This window comes from Dufourea novaeangliae, unplaced genomic scaffold (genome assembly GCF_001272555.1).
Source record: "Dufourea novaeangliae isolate 0120121106 unplaced genomic scaffold, ASM127255v1 scaffold50, whole genome shotgun sequence".
Classification (NCBI taxonomy): Eukaryota; Metazoa; Arthropoda; class Insecta; order Hymenoptera; family Halictidae; genus Dufourea; species Dufourea novaeangliae.
In genome coordinates this window covers 344,236-365,531 of record NW_015373927.1, presented here as the reverse complement: position 1 = coordinate 365,531, position 21,296 = coordinate 344,236, and the positions used below count along the sequence as shown (strand labels likewise).

At 31.6% G+C, this 21,296-nt stretch overlaps 2 protein-coding genes across 2 annotated transcripts; one reads left to right on the top strand and one right to left on the bottom strand.

The window, feature by feature from the left end:
* Positions 1–479: 479 nt before the first annotated feature.
* Positions 480–4,782, bottom strand: LOC107195085 (nucleolar complex protein 2 homolog). Its single transcript, XM_015584857.1, has 12 exons — positions 4,686–4,782; positions 4,389–4,576; positions 3,729–3,958; positions 3,539–3,654; positions 3,340–3,449; positions 2,780–2,937; positions 2,478–2,702; positions 2,205–2,393; positions 2,000–2,119; positions 1,784–1,915; positions 1,180–1,395; positions 480–990 (listed from the first exon to the last, which is right to left on the bottom strand). The coding sequence occupies exons 2-12, from the start codon at positions 4,534–4,536 to the stop codon at positions 481–483; spliced, it is 2,154 nt and encodes a 717-aa protein (XP_015440343.1). The 5' UTR covers positions 4,537–4,576; positions 4,686–4,782; the 3' UTR covers position 480.
* Positions 4,783–8,564: 3,782 nt separating this feature from the next.
* On the top strand, positions 8,565–17,737 carry LOC107195069 (alkylglycerol monooxygenase-like). The gene is made up of 10 exons (XM_015584837.1): positions 8,565–8,606; positions 8,696–8,818; positions 9,541–9,665; positions 13,049–13,200; positions 13,283–13,386; positions 15,245–15,407; positions 15,525–15,676; positions 16,080–16,214; positions 16,907–17,017; positions 17,480–17,737. The coding sequence occupies exons 1-10, from the start codon at positions 8,565–8,567 to the stop codon at positions 17,735–17,737; spliced, it is 1,365 nt and encodes a 454-aa protein (XP_015440323.1).
* Positions 17,738–21,296: the final 3,559 nt, after the last annotated feature.

Here is a 21,296-nt window from a genome sequence, read left to right as displayed (position 1 = left end):
CTGCACGGCCAGCACAGAGTGCTTTATAATAGCGCCCAACCGTCGCTATACCAACTTCCCGACTGCCTTGAGTCGTCTTTGGTAAAAATAGACTACCAGAAAGCGACACCTTAGGAATCGGTGGCTGCCGCCTTACACGACAGAAGTTATCACACACGTTCAATGTTGTTACACCTTGTAATTCTTCCTGTCCCCGCTATACAAGTAATATACTTGTAAATATAATAGATAAACAGCAGTATTTAAAGCATCGAAACTAATATTATAAAATATTACACAAATGTAAGTGGTAAAAAATTACGAACTCATATTCAATGAACTAGCTAAAATATCACTGTAAATAATAAGAATTTTAATGAATACAAATGTTTTGTTTTTACTTCTGTTTTAATAAGTGTCATTATTGTATAATATTATATAAAAATGATATTTTGTTAAATTTATACCAATTTCTTGTGTTCATACATTTTGACCTCATATTTAATCCCAATCATCACTATTTATATCTTGAACAATATCTGTCATCTCTGTTGGTAAATCAATGTTGTTCGTGGGAACAACTTTATTAATCTTCTTTTTCTTCTTTTTCGTTTTAGTAGGCACCTCAGGTTTGTCCTCATTCGACTTTATCCGCAGTTCAAAATCACTCTCTTCGTCGCTTTCTTCTGCACTTTCTTCGTTTGATTTCCGTTTCTTCAATTTCTTTAAAGTTGGTAAATTATATTCCGCTATGGCGTCATTCTTTGTAAGCATTTTGAGTTTTTGTGATTGATAAATCTTTATCCATGATTCATAGAACTTTGATATTGATGTTCCTTGCATTTTTATTCCGTTTTCCCAATTCTTTATTTCTGACATATTTTTTAAATCAATTACTGTTTTCTTACGTTCTGTTTCAATATATTTTCTGTTCTCGTCAATTTTTTCTAACAACTGCTTCATTTTTCTACAGTAGTTCGCAATACGGCATTTTTTCAAAAATGCTTTTATCTAGAAATAAGGGCAGTAAACTAATTATAAAAAAAAAATCATAATCAATGCACTTAGTAAAACTTGACAGTAGCAGATGTTTTTAAGTATCATTTAGTTTTATAAAATATTGAAATGATGTTGTATTACGTTTTATACACGATTGAAATAATGTTAGTTAACGTTTTTTAACCATATCTATGAACTTACTTGCATTATGCATGGTACATATAAATCTGGAAAGTATATTGTATGACTATCCTTTGCGGCATTTTCCAAAATAAGTTTATATATGGAATCAATAACATTATCCTTGAAACCGTTTTCTTGTAATTGTGACTTTGACAGTCTTAATATACAAATAAAAGGTACTGGTTTCATTGAAACTGCCTTGTGTTTCTTATTGAAATCATAAGAAGTTAATATCTACAAAGGAAGAAGGTAATTTATAAAACGAGCAAATTAAACGTAATTGCCAATTAAAGTTATATACCAGTGGTGGCTAAACCTAGTCCAGATAGGAACCATATATCGCCTATTACAAATACTCGAGAGATGCATCCTCTATTGGAACGATATTAAATTGTGAGTTACGCTTACAGTCTGTGTGTATATCACACTGAACAATAAAGTTAGCAAACATACGTGTATGTATTATGTGACAAGATTATAAAAGAAATATTGTACAAATATGTGGGAGCCGCAGTAAGGGTGTAAAAGAGCTGTGTGCGGCTCGCGAGCCGCAGTTTGGCCACCGTTGTTATATACATATAAATAAAGACGAAAAAATCTTGGAAATTTTTAAATACAATACCTCTAATAAGAATGGTAATGTAGGTATAAATGTTCCAGTTTCTTTCGAAATATCTGTTAACATTTGTAGACAATGAAATCTCAAGGGATAGTATTGAGGAGTTGGTATTACTTTTATTGTACCTACAATAATCTGTAAATAAAGCATGCCATTTTACTTGTAATCAAAAATATGATCATCCCGGTAAATTATTGTGTTGAAATTATTCATACGTACTTGGACAAGAGGATATAAAAGGGAACGTAACACGGAATCACTGTTTGACTGTTCAATTAATTCCGACCAAAACCGCAATGAATTTATGAATTGCCAATTGTATACAGCTTGGAAATTTTCCTTTAAAGGCATCAAAACAATAACAGTTACTATTGCGTAAATTGCAAAATTTTAAATGTAACATATATACTGTACGAATTATTACCTTCTTCTTCAAAGTTATAGCGTTCCTTAAATGAATAGCTAATTGCCTAATATATAAAAAGGCATGATTATAAGCTAGATTAGTATCCAGCAAATATATTTCCGTCAAAGAATGCCTCATAAAGTTAATTCCGGGTAATGTTGTAAAAGATACAAATTTTGAATTTTCAACATATTTTACATACATTGCCTGCGATAAATTGATTAAAAAGATTATTATATGAATTTGTTGGATACTTTATTACGTAATGGAATGTTAAAATTTCAAGCTTACCTTGAATAACATGTCTAAAACCGATTCCTTATTAGTAGTTGCTATACGTAATATACTTAAAAAAGCAACAACACGAACTGTTTCTTCTGCAGTTGACCAAATATTCAGTAAAATTTTTAATAACGGTTTAGTCAGTGATGAAAACGATTGTGTGTAAGGTAACATTTGGTGCAAATGTTTTAAAAGCACTGTGAGTATATTCGATGATGTTACATTTTGTAAAATCTATAAAAGAATAAATTATGAAGTATTCAGTATAAATACACCATTCAACATGTTCAAATGTTAACGTTCATACATACCTTAATTAAATCGGTTAGATATGACTTCAAAATACCCTTAACTTTACCAAACCTTTTACACTTATGAGGTTGAAACTGAGTTTCAGAACCCAAGTTTAAAAATCGTTTAAATGTATTGGGCAAATGTAGTATACATAATTGGACAACTCCGTTGAACACTAAAAAGATTTTAAATTGTTTATGTATTATTTGGTATTTATGACATGTCAGATATGATCTGACAAGGCAAGCTACAATAGATCTTCGAATCTTCATAATATTAAACAGATGCATTTTGGGACTGCAGATAAATAAATACAGTTTGGAATATAAGTTTTAATATTCCATAAGGCAATGCAGTGTATGTATACTTTGATTTACAGACATGAATCTATGATTAATAAATTTAAACCCAGACCTTTCCTTCTAAAGTAACTCTGTTTCACATTTACCTGTCATGTATGCTTTAATATGCTTGTATTTATGGACATTTATGATTCAAACAATAATGGTTTATAAAAATACGCATTGAAACGAAATATTTTAACTGTAACTATAATAATAAGTTAAAAAGAACCAACCTACACCACCCTCTACTTTATACCGCAGTGGTTCTGGATTAGGAGATTCTGCCACTGTTTCTAATGCAGCATGGAAAGCTTCTATGATACATTTAACAGTTTTCAACGATCTGTAAAATTAATTAACATGAATATTACTTTGTGAGTACAGTACAGCATACAATCATAGTAATTGTAGTCTTGAAATAAAAAAGACGACCTGTCCTTCTGAATTTCTTCTTGCCAGCTCTTTAACAATTGCAGTGTAATTATTCTTTCATTTTGTACTGCGCTACTCTCTTCATCTACCTCATAATCACTCTCATCACTAGCAACCTGAAATATTATTGAAATATGGTAATACATTTTTCATTATTTTTTTACTTTTATTATTTGATTTATAATTGTACCTCCAAATCGGTGTTTGGTATATGTCTCCTTTCTGTTTCATTACCATCATCAATATCATTATTATCATCATCAGATATGTTAAATTCTAAAAGACTTTTATCGTTTTCCTTTAAATACGAATAAAATTCTGGATCTGTCTGTTTTAATTTCATTAAGGATTTCTTATGTTGTATTGGATCAACGTCTTCGTCACTGCTCTCTGGATCATCATTATGGATACTTTCTTCAACTACATAAAAGAATTATTTATATTGTGAGAAAATATTTATATTGTGTGGAAAGTATACTAATATCCCCTTAAATAAAAATCAAAACTCTTTCTAAAACCGATAGGTGTATTATTTAGTAATGTGAGCAATATTATTGTATAATTACGTGGACATTCTGTTCATTTTTAAAGAATAATAAAATTTCTCAAGTCATTAATATTTTTTACATTACAAAACTTTTACACAGAATATCAGAAATATGAAATAATTTTCAATTGCAATGCAAGAATTACAGATTAAAGACTATCAACTTTCCAATAAATTTTTGTTACTCTGCAAGAGTTGTCTCTCATTTTTCAGTTGTACAATTCAACTTATAATTTCAAATAAAAAATTTAAATATTCAATCAACAGTTTCTAAATTCCTTGTGTAAAGTCATATAGTCTTACCTTCATCGTTATTATCATTAACGTTTACATCAGTTTCAAAGTCTTGATTGAAAAAATCATCTGTTGTTATTTTACTTAAGTGTTTCTTTTTCTTCGTCCCAGGCTTCTTTGACTTCTTGATAACACCTTTTGTACTTTTTATTTTCATTATTTAAGTAAAACTTCAATACTCCAATAATGCAGGTAACCTAAAAAAATCGAATCACTATTTACAAATTTCTTACTCTGTTATTGTTTCCTTGACGAACATAATGTGTACAATTTTTAAGAAAAAAAGAAAGATAATATTTTGCTTACCTCTCTGCAATAATTAATTTAAAGCGTCCGATACTCAGAACCGTTGATTATTTTACAAATAATACTAATGAAACCTTTGAATGCCCACGTGTATAACCTGACGTAAACATTCAATGTAGTCAAGAAAGAAACCGTGTTTATCGTCAAATTTAAAAGATATGCATACACACTAATATGCGCATATGTATGTACATACATACATGTATACACATTTTCGTGTAAATGATACACATTGAAAACACTTTTCTCTATTTTTATAAGTTTTTAAAGATAATATAGAATAAATACGATGGAACAGACTGAAAATAAAATGCAGAAAGAAGGAATTAGAAATTACTTTTAAAGTGCAAAATTACATATACATATACATATTACGCAATTACAAATATTTATTTATTTATCAATACCATTATTTAGACTTATTATTCCGCCAAGCATTAATACATAGGAATAATGGGATTATTACCATAATATGCAAACAAATTGCAATAAACAATATTTACAAAATAAAGGATTAAGTGTAATAATATTTGTTTATGGAAATTTTCAAAACATACATTCTATTAACTAACTGGAAAATTAATGACAACAATAAGAATACATGTTAATGTGGCGTCCAGTCAGCCAAACCTGCGAAACCAAATTTTGTCCAATGTTATAAATAAGTTATGGCTACAAGTTTGATGCAAGATTTGCTATAAACTATAACTTGCGCGCACATTGGCAGCAACATAGGCAACAAATTAGCTTGCGCAAACCTTGTTCCGGTTTTGTCCTCAATTTGGCATAGGTTATGTTGCAAGACTTTCTGCCAATTTGCTTTACCATTTGCACACAACTGGTTATCAGGGTTTTAATAATCGGATTATCGATATATTAAGATAATAAAGACGTGATAATTGATTTCCGATAATATAAACGTGGCAAGTAAAAATAATTGATTATATATACGTGTCGCATATAGTCACGGGATTGTCGATTTTAAATATTAAATTCTTTTAAGAAAATTGTTTTATGAGCTCATTTATAACATATTATTATAAAGTGACACTTTGTTTTGAAATTGATTAAATGAGGAAGGAAACCCCTTAAACGAATTCGTAGCAGGAAACGTTTATCTTGTGACGCATCGGAGCAGCGTGCTATGCACAGTGTTTTCTTATCTGGCAGTGTTAGCAGGGTCATGCTCTCGATTATTGTAACTGCGAGGGAGTACTAATATGTGTAATTTTTAGTTTAACAGAATAACTGATCATTAAACGTTCTATAGTTATTTCTTTCGAAACTCTTTATAATGATTTATAAATCTAACAGTACCATTCTTATTCTAACTTTACTACGATATTCATAGTGTTTAGTAAAATACAATACATATAACTCTGTGTTTGCTGTGATTCGCGTTTAACGCCAGCTTAATTCTTTAATTGGTACGTATGCTTTATAATTAAGTGTAAAATTACTACAATACTTTCATTTTTATATAAACATTCACTGACACATTGTTCTGGATGAAATATTTAACAAAGTGACACATCGTTATTGTTTTCAGTTCAATACATTCTAACCATTTCTGCATAGTTAAATATCGAAAATAAAGATAATAATAAAAAAATAGATTTGTATTATTTGTTATCGAAAAATTCTGAAAACATTTGTTTTTCAGAAAAGTTTTGTTGATATTTTGAATACAATAAAACATGTTTTATTTAATTTACAATCACGCGTAAACACTGAATCTCATTTAAATGTATATATTCTACTTACGTATTTCTGAAGCTGCTAATGACATGAAAACATTTTTTTACAAAATAATCCTTGAATCAAAAGAATAAATATAATGATTGTTACGATGATTGGTCGTAAATTATACATATATACAGCCTTTACTTTCCATGTACTATAAAATAAATTTTTATTTTTTATTTCACAGTCCATTATTGTGGTTTGGATCTTTACACAGGATAGCTGAGATATATTATTTAAAGTAAATGTAATATTATAATCATAAATAAATAATAAATCATAAATAAATAAATGTGAAAATAATACTTAAACGTACATATATAATATATGTATATAAAGCGCATACATACATATGTAAATAATATAAACGAATTGTATAATATTCCACCATACAATCACATAAATTGAGATTCACGTAAAGCGGTTACAGAGAGAAGATACGATTTTACTATGGTTTCCTTTTCTAGCGCCTCGCTTTTGTCTTTTCAACGATCATAACATAAGCCGATCGATAATACAATTATGGGAGAAGAATACTGTACATGTACTTACTTTATCTTCTGAAATCAATACCCAGATACCACATGACGCCTTGAAGACGGCTTAAAGGCGTCTTGGACCTAAAATAGCCGTCAAATGGACGTCTTTAAGGCGTCATGTGCTATCTGGGTATACTTCGAAAAAAATTATATTCGACGGACTTAGGCAGTTTGTATTCAGCATTAAAAATTTACCAACTATTGTTTACCGATACTATTATTTGGAAACAGTTAAAGCGTCGCAAATAATAGAAATTTGTGTCGTTTTTTATTCTATATATGTACATGTTCTTTACATGCTTCTCATTCTTATATTCTAATTAATTCAGTTTTTGAGATTCCAAGTAAATCTTGTGTAATTAAAATATTTATTTATTTACACATGTAGTTGGCATTGAAGTAGACAAAAAGTAAAAATGAAATTTGTACCAATTTTCCTTGTCAATTTAAAATCGATCTATACGTTAACCATAAGAAAATTAGAGTTCAGAAATAATGTTAATAATTATCTATGAAAAAGCGAATATGAACGGATATGGTTATATTATGTTGCATACTAATCACTAATTAGAAGATTCAATTCAACGTACGAAATTTATGTACAACCTCGTATACAGCAATAATAATTTATTGGTTTGTCCACCGTTGCGCGAATAATTAATGCACGTTATGAAACACCCCGTCTGCCGTCAGTGCAGTGTCTGACATACCGAAGGTTTGCATACAGTGGTGTATCACGCAGATTCTCAATCTCATGAACTCTTTGTACTGCCTCATCGAATCGTTTCACGTTTCACGCAACATTTCTTTCGTATCATTCGCATTCGCAATGTTCTGTATTAAAGAAAACGGTAAGATTAACGATTAATGAAAGTGTACAAACGAGATGCAATTAATAATTCTTGTAGTTTACGACATGTCCTAGAAAACGTAACGGGCAATAATCAAACGATTACGATATCTGTAATTGTTCTGTAATGCGGTGTTGAAGCGATGTGATATAGTTTTGCTAGAACAAAATGAATGTTTAGAAAATTTCATTACTGTAAACGACAGTACGAAGAAGTGCATAGATTTATACACAAAGTGAATTTTGCAAAAAAAAAGGGTACTTTCATATGATACATGATTAGATCGTTCAACTATCGACCGATTCACTACTCATAAGTTATTCCAAATTGTAATAAATTTGCAATGTTGGTGGTATGATTAGTTTCTATAGTTCTTTTTCGAGTTATAACACGTCTTCATTGATATATTGGGGTGAATATAATTAATAATCGTACTATTAACAATCTATCAAATGTAGATGTAAGCGACCCTCATTTTCAAATGTTAGTGATATTTCAAACAAAATTTCTTTCTTGTAAATAATTCGATGTAAATAATAAAGCAATCAACGTTCATTCAATAATTAATTCTGATGACACGCTCACGCAAATATTTACGATCGTTTGTGTCCTAGTATAATTGTTACGTCTTCATTGTCGCGCCTTTATCACATACGGCCGTGAAAGAAACATCGCGCGCGCATACTCACGTGTCCTCGGTTAGCTCGAACTTATATATATAAACGATGCGTGCATGCTGCACGACGATGATTAAAACAGAATCCATCGAATGGTGTCGGCATAGTTCAGTCTGTTTACATTTTTTTTTCTTTGGTCATGATTTAAGAGTAATAGTGCCCAAAATCAGTGGTACAACGTACATAGGTGAGTGCACAAGATGAACGTTTCGCATGGCGATTTCGTTGGACACTTGAAGAACGCAGGAAAACTTTGGTATGTCGTTAACCCTTACAACTCGATCTTCGAATTTACGCATGACGTTCCGGATTACCATCAGCAGGTAACTAGTTTCCATATTACATACATATATTTTGTATATGTCGTAACCCGAAGATTGTGTTCATGTCCAATTGCCAATTACTGAAATATTTTCGTATAAAATTAATCAATTCGCTTATTTGTTTCCTCTCTGATGAATTTATTATTGATTATTCGATTCGTGGCAATCATGTTATCTTTTTAACGTATTATTGAGTACCTTTTATGTTTTTATTATTATAGATAGATGATTAAACATTTCGCACTTTATACTTGCATTAAGACTTACAATACGATGTACTTATAATAACGAGAAACAATAGTTTCGGTATCGAGAATTGTAGAACTTATTCGAATTAGTGAGCAAAGTTTTCAAAAGATTTTGTACCTATTCGAATAACGTAAATGTATGTGGTGACGTATTAATAATTATGTATGCAACAAACTTACTACCATTTTCGTGTTACTCGATCGTATAATAAACAAATGGAACGCAAAACATTGCAATGTTTTCTTTTGACAAAATTATATAATTCGAATTTATGCTTTCCATAAATAAGAGGTTTGTTCAACCACAATATATAATAATTTTTTGATAGTTTAACGACCTGTTGGATGTAACATTTAAGCCTTTATTTCCCTGAAAAGTTTTATTGTATTGGCATTGAGCAGCCTTATCAGTATCGCGGTTAAATACAGACGCTTGATAGCATCGTCATTAAAATTACTTAAACATTTGCACAGGTATGGTTCCCGTTCTTCATTCTTATCATACTGGAGCAAGTTATATTGACCTCGAAGAAAAAGAAATTTCGTTTAAACGATCAAATGACGTCGCTGTCTCATTGGTTGTTTCAAGAGACTGGCCGGTAAGCATAGGTAAATGACCGGTGAACGTAGTTTTATTGTTCAAGTGTTATTACTGCCTACACTACACCAGAGTGATGCCTATTATATTAATGCCTAGCCTGTGGATTTGATGTATTCATAACTTACTCGAACGAAAAAATTGCGGAAAAGCAGAGAAATTCAGAAACTTTAGTAACGTTCTCGTTTTACCTTAATGATATTCGTAACTTCTATTTTTTTTTTTTTTAATTAGTCATACAATCTTCAGTTTAAATAAACGTCCGTAATTTTTTAATGGTTATCGTCCAGAAAAGTATTTTTATAAATAAAATCTAATTTAATATTGCATAACAAATATTATACAAATGTTATACAAAGTACATTTTGTTTGTATGTATTCTTATCTATTCTGTATAAAAATAAGCTAGTGGTTATATGTGATTGTTTCTTACGAAAATGAAATAACGGTTACATCTTAATTGATAATATTATGCAATATATGCGACTTCTACTAATGAAATAAGTAAATAATATTGATAGTAAAAAAAAATTAACATTCATTCGGCTACTTTCTCGATAGCATTATACGTGATTTCGTTACAAAAATTAATGTATTAACGAATATACTATAAAGTACATATAATTATTCTGCTAGGCGGCAAATATTGCGCGCATCTTACCGCAAATAATCTATCTACCTAAGATACGGGCAGCATCCATGACGGTGTGGATAAGGTAGATGGACAGTCGATCTATTTTCGTGCAGTTGTTTGTAACGCATATTTTTAGCTACTGCGTTCCCCCGTGTATTTTTATTCCTAAATGATAAAAAGAAATACAAGAATACAAACGAATCTACAGACTTTTATACACAGCCCATACCAATTGGAGGATCATGCAATTGCAGTCGCTGTGCTCGTCAATACGACGTACAAATCTCCCAAAAGTTTCTCATCCAGAAACATAACTCGTTATTAGTACTATTGTAATTTATAAAATTTAAGGCATTTGTTTTGTTTCCTTCGCCTGGTGGGTGCAATAGGTTAGAGCAGTGTATTTATTCGATTAACAAATTATCAATTCTATTTCCTTAATCTGTCTGTAATGTATAGAATGTACATTCCCAGACAGCACACAGGCGGAATAAGATGGCTTAATGGCGGCTTAAAGGTGCCTCAGATCTAAAATAGCCGTAAAACGAACTTCTTCAAGGCGTCATCTGCTGTCTGGGTTGCAATTCGTTGATCAATAGAAATTACCACCTTGAATGTTTCCAGCAGAGTTGGGTACAATTTTATTCGAATAATACATAGTGAAAAGCAACGGTATCTAAGGGCGTCATTGTGAGCTTTAAACAGTTAATGAGATTAAGTAATTGTTTGCCAAATGATGATTCATCCAAGAAGAAGTATTATTTTGTTATAAAAATTGGAATTTGAAAATGACGAAGTGCTTTTTCATCTTTTATTCATCCCAGATACCAAATAACGCTCAATGACGCTTTGAAGACGGTTTGAAGGCGCCTTAGACCTGAAATAGGCGTAAAATGGGCGTCTGTAAGGCGTCATGCGCTATCCCGGATTATTCGAAACTCTTTATCTAAATAATGAATTTGCCCATCTCTGGTTTCCAGCATTATGATAGGGACCAGAAAAATATTTCTGAAACAGTATATCCTAGATAGCACATGACGCCTTGAAGACGGCTTAAAGACACCTTAGACCTAAAATAGCCGTAAAATAGACGTCTTTAAGGCGTCATGTGCTATCTGGGTAACTGTTAGTTGTTGTACAATAAAATTACACTGGTCAACAAAATTTAACTTTTTGTTTGTCTTCGAAATCGTTGCTGATTCTTATAGATTCTTCTATGCTGCGTACGAATCCGGAAACAGTTTTTTGCCATCACCCTCAGTCTCCGAGAAATTTCATTTAAAAAAAGATGCAAATTTTCAATTTTGAACATTTCCTGTGTTCAAACATTAATAGTTATTCAGTTGATTGTTGCGTCAAATTATTCTCTAAACTCTCCCGAATAAAATGGTATACGTTGTTATCGCATTATCAACATTTAAACATGTTTCAAGAACGATCAAAGGGAAAAGGACACCCGAAATGCACCAATTTTTACAGGTATTTTTTGATTTATTTTAAAAAGTAAGGGTGCAAGACATAATCTGACTGCGTCAGCAGATATAGTAAACATTTTTCTTCCGAAAAGCATTAACAGAAATGATATGACACGTTTTCTGTTCAATACAGAAGCGAAATAGTTTAGTCAAATCTGCGACGCTGGCAGTGGTACTCAAAGGCGGCAAGCGCAAGAGCTCGACTGTCGCTCGACTGTCTCTCGGCTGCCGCTCGGCTAGAGAATATATAAAAATCAGTAAACATTTTTCTTTGGGATAAAACTCATGTTGACCAGTGTTATCAACGCCACACTATGGCTATATTTACACTAAATAACATTGACTGAACAAATGTTCTCTCGTTCCCACAGTTTCAGAAATATTCAAGGTGGTCATTTTTTTTACGGTGTACCCCAGTGGTTCTTAACCGGTGTTCCACGATCTTGTTACAATTGCTCCGTAAAATTATGAAAGCGGTGTACTGGCGCTAGAAAACTACGCTTGAATCTTAACGAATAATTAAATTTTTTTAATCAAGGCATGTTCATGCATACTTTTATTGTTAGTTTTACGACCTCAGTGATTTTGGCTTTCCGCAAATTTGTCTTGTAACCAGAAGTGTTCTGCGACTTCGAGAAAGCTTACAAACCACTGGTCCACCCATGGGCGTAGCCAGCTTATCAGTCGGGGGGGGGGGGGCAAAAATATTATCACATCGACTGCCACAGTGAAAAAGGCTGTACGTAACCAGACACGCTTTATTTTGTTTTTGACACTAGAACTGCCGATGATAAACGCATATATGTATAATTTGATCGATTGATAAATATGACAAACTGTTGAAAATTGATAACCTTATAAATTAACTAATTTCTTCACTTTCAAATCGTAATAAAAATTCCAAAGATCTTAGAAAATGTATTGCTATATCATTTTAATCATCGTTATAAGAATGTATTGACAAGTCATTTTGACTTGTTTGATAGTTCTAGTGTTAAAGTCATAAATCGTTGCAAATATATGCGTTTTGTTAATAAAGGCTGTTGGTCGTGTTTCAAATTATACTGCAATATTAAATATTACGCAAAAATTTTGTAACTCTCGGAAAGAAGGGGGAGGGGGCGAAATAAAATTTTTTTCTTGTAGGGTGGGGTAAAAACGCCCCCTCTGGCTACGCCCATGGGCCCATCCTGTACAATGAACTCGAACGAATGGAATAATTTGAATGATTTAATATCGATTTCTTTTTGTTTTTATCTTTAATGAATTTTTCAGCGTCTTCTTCCGCAGCGCTGAATATTATCTGTACATCGTAATTCACGAGAAATATCACTGGTGGAATTTGCCATGGAACTCGGTGTGGACCTGGTGTTTAACCGCCGTCGGAGTGGATTTTTGTTACTATTGGGTTCACCGCAGTAACCACGGTTAAATTCCTAATCCAACCATGTGTGTCATACTTCGTCCCCTCTAGTTGACGAATTTATAGTGTTTCTCGCCCGTTTGCAGAGGTGCACTTTTTATGGGCTCACCATCAAGTACATCACAGCAGCGAGGAGTTCACACTCGCGGTTGGTCTTCGGCAGTCCGTTTTGCAACACTGGTGTAATTTCGTGAGTATCGCTCGTATTACGTGCACAGAATTCTGCGGGCGGTCTCGAAGGTACACCGCAACTGGACGCGGTTGCAATTGATGCTCTCCACGCTATCTGAACTTGCAGTGGCATTCTCTCGAATAATAAATCATTCGGTTGTTCCACATAAAAGGATCGTTTTATTATGCCGATCTACAAAATTTTACCTAATTTAAAACGAAACTGTCTATCTTGAATGATAAAAATGTTACAAATTTTAGAATAAAAATAGATTTCTTCAGATTAAATTCTAGAATAATGAAGTTTCTCAAACACGAATATTTACAAATTCTTTCACTCGGGGACAAAATATTTGGAAAAACAATCAGAAATTTTGAAGATGGTAAGATTTGAATCAGTGGATGTATTAAAATCCCCTTTGTCCATCAAGTTGTTGAATGAAAAAAACGCTGAAACAATTCTACAAAATAAAAAATTAGTCATTTAAGACTTACCTACTCAGGTGAAGTCTTATAGCAGAAAAACAAAAAAAGGACTAAATTTTCACTTTTCGAAACGAAACTACTTCAACACTGATTCATTAAATTTTTCGTTGATTGACAGTTAATAATCTATAGTTAATAAAAAAAAACAACAGATATCGCCCCTATTCTATTATTTTGTAATATAATAATTACAAGCTCCAATTCTTTCAAGTAATAAATATATAGTTGAAATAAATGAACTTGGTAAACATGGCCAAATAACTTTTTCACAGTTATATCCCAACAAACCCATAACCTTAATTATAATAAAACTTTTGTCATACCTTAGTAATAAACCGAACATACGATTATACAATATTTTTTCTTATTTCTTGCTCATAAAACGTACTGGTAAATTTTGATCGTGTAACTATAAATATTCTTGTATTGTGTACATTGTTTTTCATATCCCCAATTCGAATGATAACAGCAAAGGGTTTTGTCCGAAAACGTTTCTTTGGTACGGTTCGTGACATTCGTCTGTATAGTGACCCTAGTAGCATTTATGGTTGGCCAACGGTATCCAACAGTTGGGAGTTAGTTGGTATATTGTAGTCAATGTTTTTGCCTACAAATTCCCAAAATAGGGTCCACGACGAAAAAGTTATGACAATTTGCCAACGAATATCCAATGTTTGGCTTACACTTATTATTGTTGATTAATTAACAAGAAATTGACAATGATAATACAACATTGGCCCACCCAAAGTTTGCCAACATTTATAAATATCGTCTAGAAGACGTCAGAAACGTTGCTACAACCAAAAACTTGTTGTTACATTTCAAATTGGTTTTTTTGGTTTCTTATTTACGAATATACTCACAATTTGTTAGTGTCGCGCAACACGTTTGACATTTGACATTCTGTGAAAGTAGAGTCAGGGGAACGAAGATTGGAAACAACTTATAATAATTATTCGTAATAATTAGCTACATGTATAAATTGTACATAATAAATTGTAAAGGTATATTTGCTGGTAAAACACTTGTTTACCTGTTTAATATACATATACAATTTATACATGTACATAATTATTATAAATATTATTTCCAGTGTTATTCTCTGTGAATTATTTGTAAAGGATTTTATGGAAGTGTAGTATAGCCAACTGTCTTCCTATTGTTGGTTTATTGTAGATACTAAACAATTGGCCCTACAGAAAGGAACCACCAGTTGGCCCTTCGTAGTATAGTGACGTGGGCCCTACGTTGGGTAGATTGTTGGCCCAGTTGCAAAAAAAAGTGACAATCCTAACTGTTGGCCAACCAATAGTGCATCAAAGGCCCATCAAAATGCCAAGAGTAATTGCTACTAAGGGAGTGCCATGAACAGACGCAAAATCTATTTACAGATGTTTTATTTGCCCCTTGCGTTAATTCTACCACCGTCGCATTTCATCGTTCACAACCAATTTAATTTAATCTACCAACTGTGGATCCATACAACCGTCATCGACGACCTCGGCCCGCTAGAATTAATATTTAATACGCCGAAACATCATCGTGTGCATCATGGTAAGTGATTCAAATTCGTTTTATCTAACAAGGCGTCGCGTATTCAAAGAACGTAAACATAGAAAATTGTTTGCTCGTGTCCTACAAATTAATAATTATATTCTGAATTTCTTGCAGGCTGTAATTTGTATTGCTTGGACAAAAATTACGGCGGCGTTCTCATTATATGGGATAAGTTGTTTGGTACGTTCATGAAGGAAAAGAAAAAAGACGAAATAATTTATGGCTTGGTTGTCAGTCCTCGATCGTTTAATCCCCTGTATTTACAGGTAAGCAACTGTTGTTCGTGTGAGTGTGCATGTAACTGTTCTTTCTCGCTAATTGTACATAAGTCCTGTATGGTTTCCATCTAACAACTGATGAAATGCGTAATCATCCTGTTACATAAAGTGTGAATCAGTTATGCAAATGCAAACTCAATTGACATAAAAACCAATGCGATTTATCTTGTAATGGTGATTTATTCCGAATTTCAATAATTGGTTCATAGATCAAACACCGCCGCCACATTTCGAAATGATTCGGAATAACATGCAACGATTCTATAATTTCTCTTTTTCCACATTTATGTACATCTGAATGGCTCTATAAAGATGTTTGTGTCGTGTAACAATTTCAATTATTTTAACCAAACTTATTTCTCGTTAACTGTGAAATTTTTAACGGTTATAGGTATTTTATACGATACAATTGATAACGAAAAGTGTACGCATACCGTCCTTAGGAAATAAATTGGCTGTCGTTTGGAAAGGGCCCAGTTGGTTTCCAGGCAGTCCTCGTTTAGGTCTTGACGAATATAAAATAAATGTAAGTTCTGAATTTTATATAATTGTTCTTTTGTGTTTGTAACACACTTATTCAAGTTTTATTATCGCGAAGGGAACATTGAGTAACATTCAGAAACACCCCACATAGCACAGGACGCCTAATGATGCCTTGAAGACGGCTTAAAGGCGCCTTAGACCTAAAAAATAGCCGTAAAATGGGCGTCTTCAAGGCATCTATCTGAGACTTTATGTTCTATCGTGTCCCTCATTTTCAATATATTTTACACCACGCTTTGTAAATAATAAACTTCTCTAAGATTAAATGAGCTGGCATTGTTGTCCAATCAAAATTTATCACTCACACAATTATAATATACCATTGGATAATAGGTTAAAACTACTAATGAACTTATATAATTGCTTCCTAAGAGTTCATACAAATATGAGTACCAGTTATGCATTACAGTAACATCGAGTAAACCGGTTTTGATTTTATAAAGAAACATCTCTACCAGGAGCACAGTGACACTTGTAACTGTAGATTCTCTATGTCTACATTGATTTATCTTCCTCATAATAATAATTTTACTCCTATTATGATTCACTAATAATTATATTATCTTATTTTGAATAAATGTAGTACTCTTATTGGTATTGATTAGTAGCTACATGTTTTATGTTCACTTTCATCTATCTTCTTTTTAATTATAATTTCATTTCCATATTCTTTAGGTAACATCTAGGATTAAATATGACCCCGTCGTACCCACGTGGCAAAATCTTTACATAATTGTACATTTTTGCTTAGTTTTTTACAATCATCTTCACATACACGAAACGGAGGTAAGAATTCCAATAACGTAACATTTTTAATTTTTCGAAAAATATTAAATTGTTGTGTACGAAATTATTACTATTTCAACGAATTATTAAGTTAATTTGAGCTTGAACGCAGTACGTAATTTTAAAATTCAAACGTTTTTCGATGTAAAAGCAATATTTCGAAGATATAGCTGTTATTTGCTTGTTGGGTGATGTTATTATTAGAGTAGTTTTTACCAGTAAAGTAAATGAAGTTTCACAAAGATTACTTTCGAGTTCAATTTAAAATTTTCATTGTTGCATACTAATTATTTTAATTGTATACTAGTCATTTAATTTAAACCACGTCTTCGTAGGAGATTCGCAGTATTTGTAAGCTAACACATGTTCAATTCATGCGCAACAATCTAATATTCCTAAAATGTAAAAATGTTCTCTTTTTTTTAAATAATGAATAAAACATTGAAAACATGTCTTTTACAGAATCTAAAAACCGTATCTACTGGATTTACGATTATTAACGATTTGTTTGCTCTTACTACGATCGGATTACTATTTGATAAATCAAAGTATGCTGGGACCATAGAACTTATCCGATGCCTTACTTATTTATATTTCTCAACGGTGTATAAGTCAATAAATGTATGCATATATTATGTATACGTTGTATCTTGTTGCATTTGGATAGCATATTTTCTTTGTGAAATGAAATCAAAGATGACCACCGTAAGAACGAGATAGAATATTTATATAATTCTTTAATACTGATAAGAATAATTCTATAATTTATATGTTATTAAGATTCTATTGCATAATAAATGATACATAATTTAATACTACTATACATTCATTCTATCTAATAAGTATTTCTCAAAAATACGAGTCTATTTTATCGATGTACGTTTCGTATTATAAAAAAACACTTGTAATAAACAAAAGGACAGTAACGGAGTTTATATTTGCCTATAAACGTCACGCAAGTATTTATTATTGTTAAACTACTGTTTTATATTATTTTACCATGATTTTATTACCAAAGCATGCTATTAGGTTCCCAGTCAGCAAAACCTGCAAAGCCGAATTTTGTCCAATGCGTGTTATAATGTTACGTACTCAACATGGTTGCAAGTTTGATGCAAGATCTGCTATCAACAATTCGCACGGAGATTGGCAGCAGATTAGCAGCAAGTCTTGCAATATAGCCTGGGTTGTGTTGCAAGACTTGCTGCTAATTTGCTGCCAATTTGCTTTACCATTTTGCCAGCAGGCTTGTCTGCAAAACTTAAGTCAAATGCGAAAATAGATGGATATGGTTTTTTAGACAAATTTTGTCATTATTTGCTGACAATTTCCTCGAAACTTGGACACAACTGGTTATCAGGGTGATTCGTAAACTAAAGATTCTAAAAGATTAGTAAAAGGTTCTAGTAGTGGATTTTTTGAGATACTTTAACAAATTTACGGATTTATTATTTTTGAATTACTGCCATTTTCATCGATCTAACACGTTCATTGTCGGTAATTCTAGTGTTAAAGATTATTTAGAAAAATGAAAACAATCGATAGATTCAGTTGAAATTTGGCTGAAATCTTTATATGCACGTATACTTAAGAAAATTAAGTTAAATACGTTAGGTCAGCAATAAGACTACAATTAATATACTGTTCTAAGTACTAGTTTTAAATTAAATAAATTTTTGAAATATAATTTAAAATTTTGTACCATTTAAATTTAATTCATAAAATTTTATATAATTTTGAAATATTAGTAAAATATTTAAATAATAATCTATACAATTTGTTTAAAATTCAATAAACCATTCAGTGCTGTTAAAAACACCGACATTTCATATGCATAGACCAAACAAGATTTTCCCAACGAAGAAAGATTAAATGAAGAACTCGAGACTGGTCGCATGAGATGTTCGTGGTCAGGAAACTTTTTCTGATCAGGTAACAATTTTTTTTATTGCGGGCTCGAGTCTCACCACGGATCTATCATTTCATCAGGATTATAAACGAAATATGTATGATGAAAAATGTAAAAATGACGCTTTATAATTAAAAATATAATTAATCTTTTGAATCTTAAAAAGAATGTAATTATAAAATAATATATATGGCGTAAGAAAGCGTATTGAAATTACCTGAAAGAAATAGCGTTGATATTCATCATATGTAAAGTACGTAGGTACTTCACATAATTAGTTTATCAAAATGTTCACTGAAAGTAATTTTACATGATATTGCGATCGGTATAAAAAAAAGGTTTTTCTAGTAAATTACAACACGGTTAAATTCTTATATTGATTTTTATTGTTATATTAACGATAAGATGAGTATGATAGTTATTTAGAAATGTATGAAGATATTTTTTCTGTAAATATGTAGTGGTACTAAAGATTTTCCAATGCATGAAATTATAGAACTTAACATTTTAATTTGTTGAGATCGTTTTCAGTGGTTAGCTCACCCTGACCGCTTGAAAATCATAGGTACCTTCGTGTATTCCCAGAAAAATTTCACAAAGGCAACTACGATTTTTAAACGGTCAGGGTGGGCTAACCCCTTAACAAATTATTACGAATCTGGTATTATTTCGTTGGTGTTAAATCATTTTGCTGGAAAGCAGTAATTAACAGTTTTCAAATCGACGAAAATGTACGTGCAGGACATATAAGTACGAATTTTTATTACAACTAAATTTTCGATAATATTAGCCACAGGGTAGTGTGTATTTGGGGGTTCGAATAACGTTCAAATGGTTTTTTGTATAGATTTATATTCTGGTCAATCGAACGAAAGATTTTTCAGAACGATTAAAAAAAATTACTAACATTTTGAAATATCGAAGGGCACGCATTACTGATAATATTTATTCGATTTATCGTTAGCAAGAAAACCAAAGTAACATTCCTTGTCGATTCAAGTTGTCGCATATAAAACATGTTAAATATGTTTATACGCATCTTACATTAAGTACAGAATGTATTCCTATTAGTTTTCTCTTAATATCTTAAACATTACAATTCGCGTATAAAATTTTCTATTCAACTAATATAAATTTGTCTGTTCGTGAACACTTGTAATTAATATTAACGGGCACTGAAATTCATAAACATCAACATCTTACGAAAGCGTACCGACGAAAGATACGTAGTAATAAAAAATTAACAAAAAAAAATGTACAACACATATCACTTTTATATAACACTATTATTATACAAATAGAATACGTAAATAACATTAAAAATACAATTTCATAAATATAACTTAAATATTACGAGAACAATCGAAAAACAATTAAGCAAGACCCCTGCAATCACCTAAATATAAGTAACGTAAGATTAAGGTCAAATATATTGATTTAGATGTAATATGAAACACTTAAGCGCCGTTCATATTTCTATCTCATTTCAATAACAACCTTACACTTTAAGTACTATAAATATCTTACTTAAGCATAATAAGGTAAACGTTTTTTTAGAAGATATTGCACAAAACGAAGACAAATGCATTAATATCTTGTAGAAATTTCGTATGTATGTCGTACACATAAAGCATTTTAAAGTGTTTTGATAATACATCGTTGTGGCCGTGTAGCCAATCTTGTGACAAATTAATCGTGATGGTCCGCTATCTGCAACGAAACAGTAAATGTTAACACTTAATAAGTAACTAATTTATAAGTTTCATTTTAAACAGCAGTGCTTTAATATTTATGTAACCACATCAGTGTAATGTCAAGTCATTATTAATAAACTGTGGATATTTATGTATTAACAAAGAAATATAAAAACTATGAATGAACATCCGCAATTTTGTATTCATACTTCTAGAATGGTACACCGTCGAGCAAACTCTGCTTCCGCTAAGGGAAAAAGTGACATAGGAGAAGGGCCTCCTACCATGCTCCTACCTGTTGGTACTTGGAATTACTGATATTTATGTTAAATTAACATTCGATTGAACATTTATTTCGGTACTTGAAATAAATTTATCAAGTGGTAGGAGTATACTTTCCTTCTATCCCACTTTTTCCCCTAGCAGAAGCCGAGTTTGCTCGCGAGTGTATAGATCTACTAAGGGAATTCCCCAGTCAGCAAAACCTGCTGCAAAGCCAAATTTTGTCTAATGACTACAAGTTTGATGCAAGATTTGTTTATAAACAACTTGCAAGCACATTGGCAGTAAATAGGCAGCAAATGGGCTCGCGCAGACTCTGTTCCGTTTTTGCCAGCAATATGACACAGGTTATGTTGCAAGACTTGCTGCCACATTGCTATGGTTTTTTACCAGC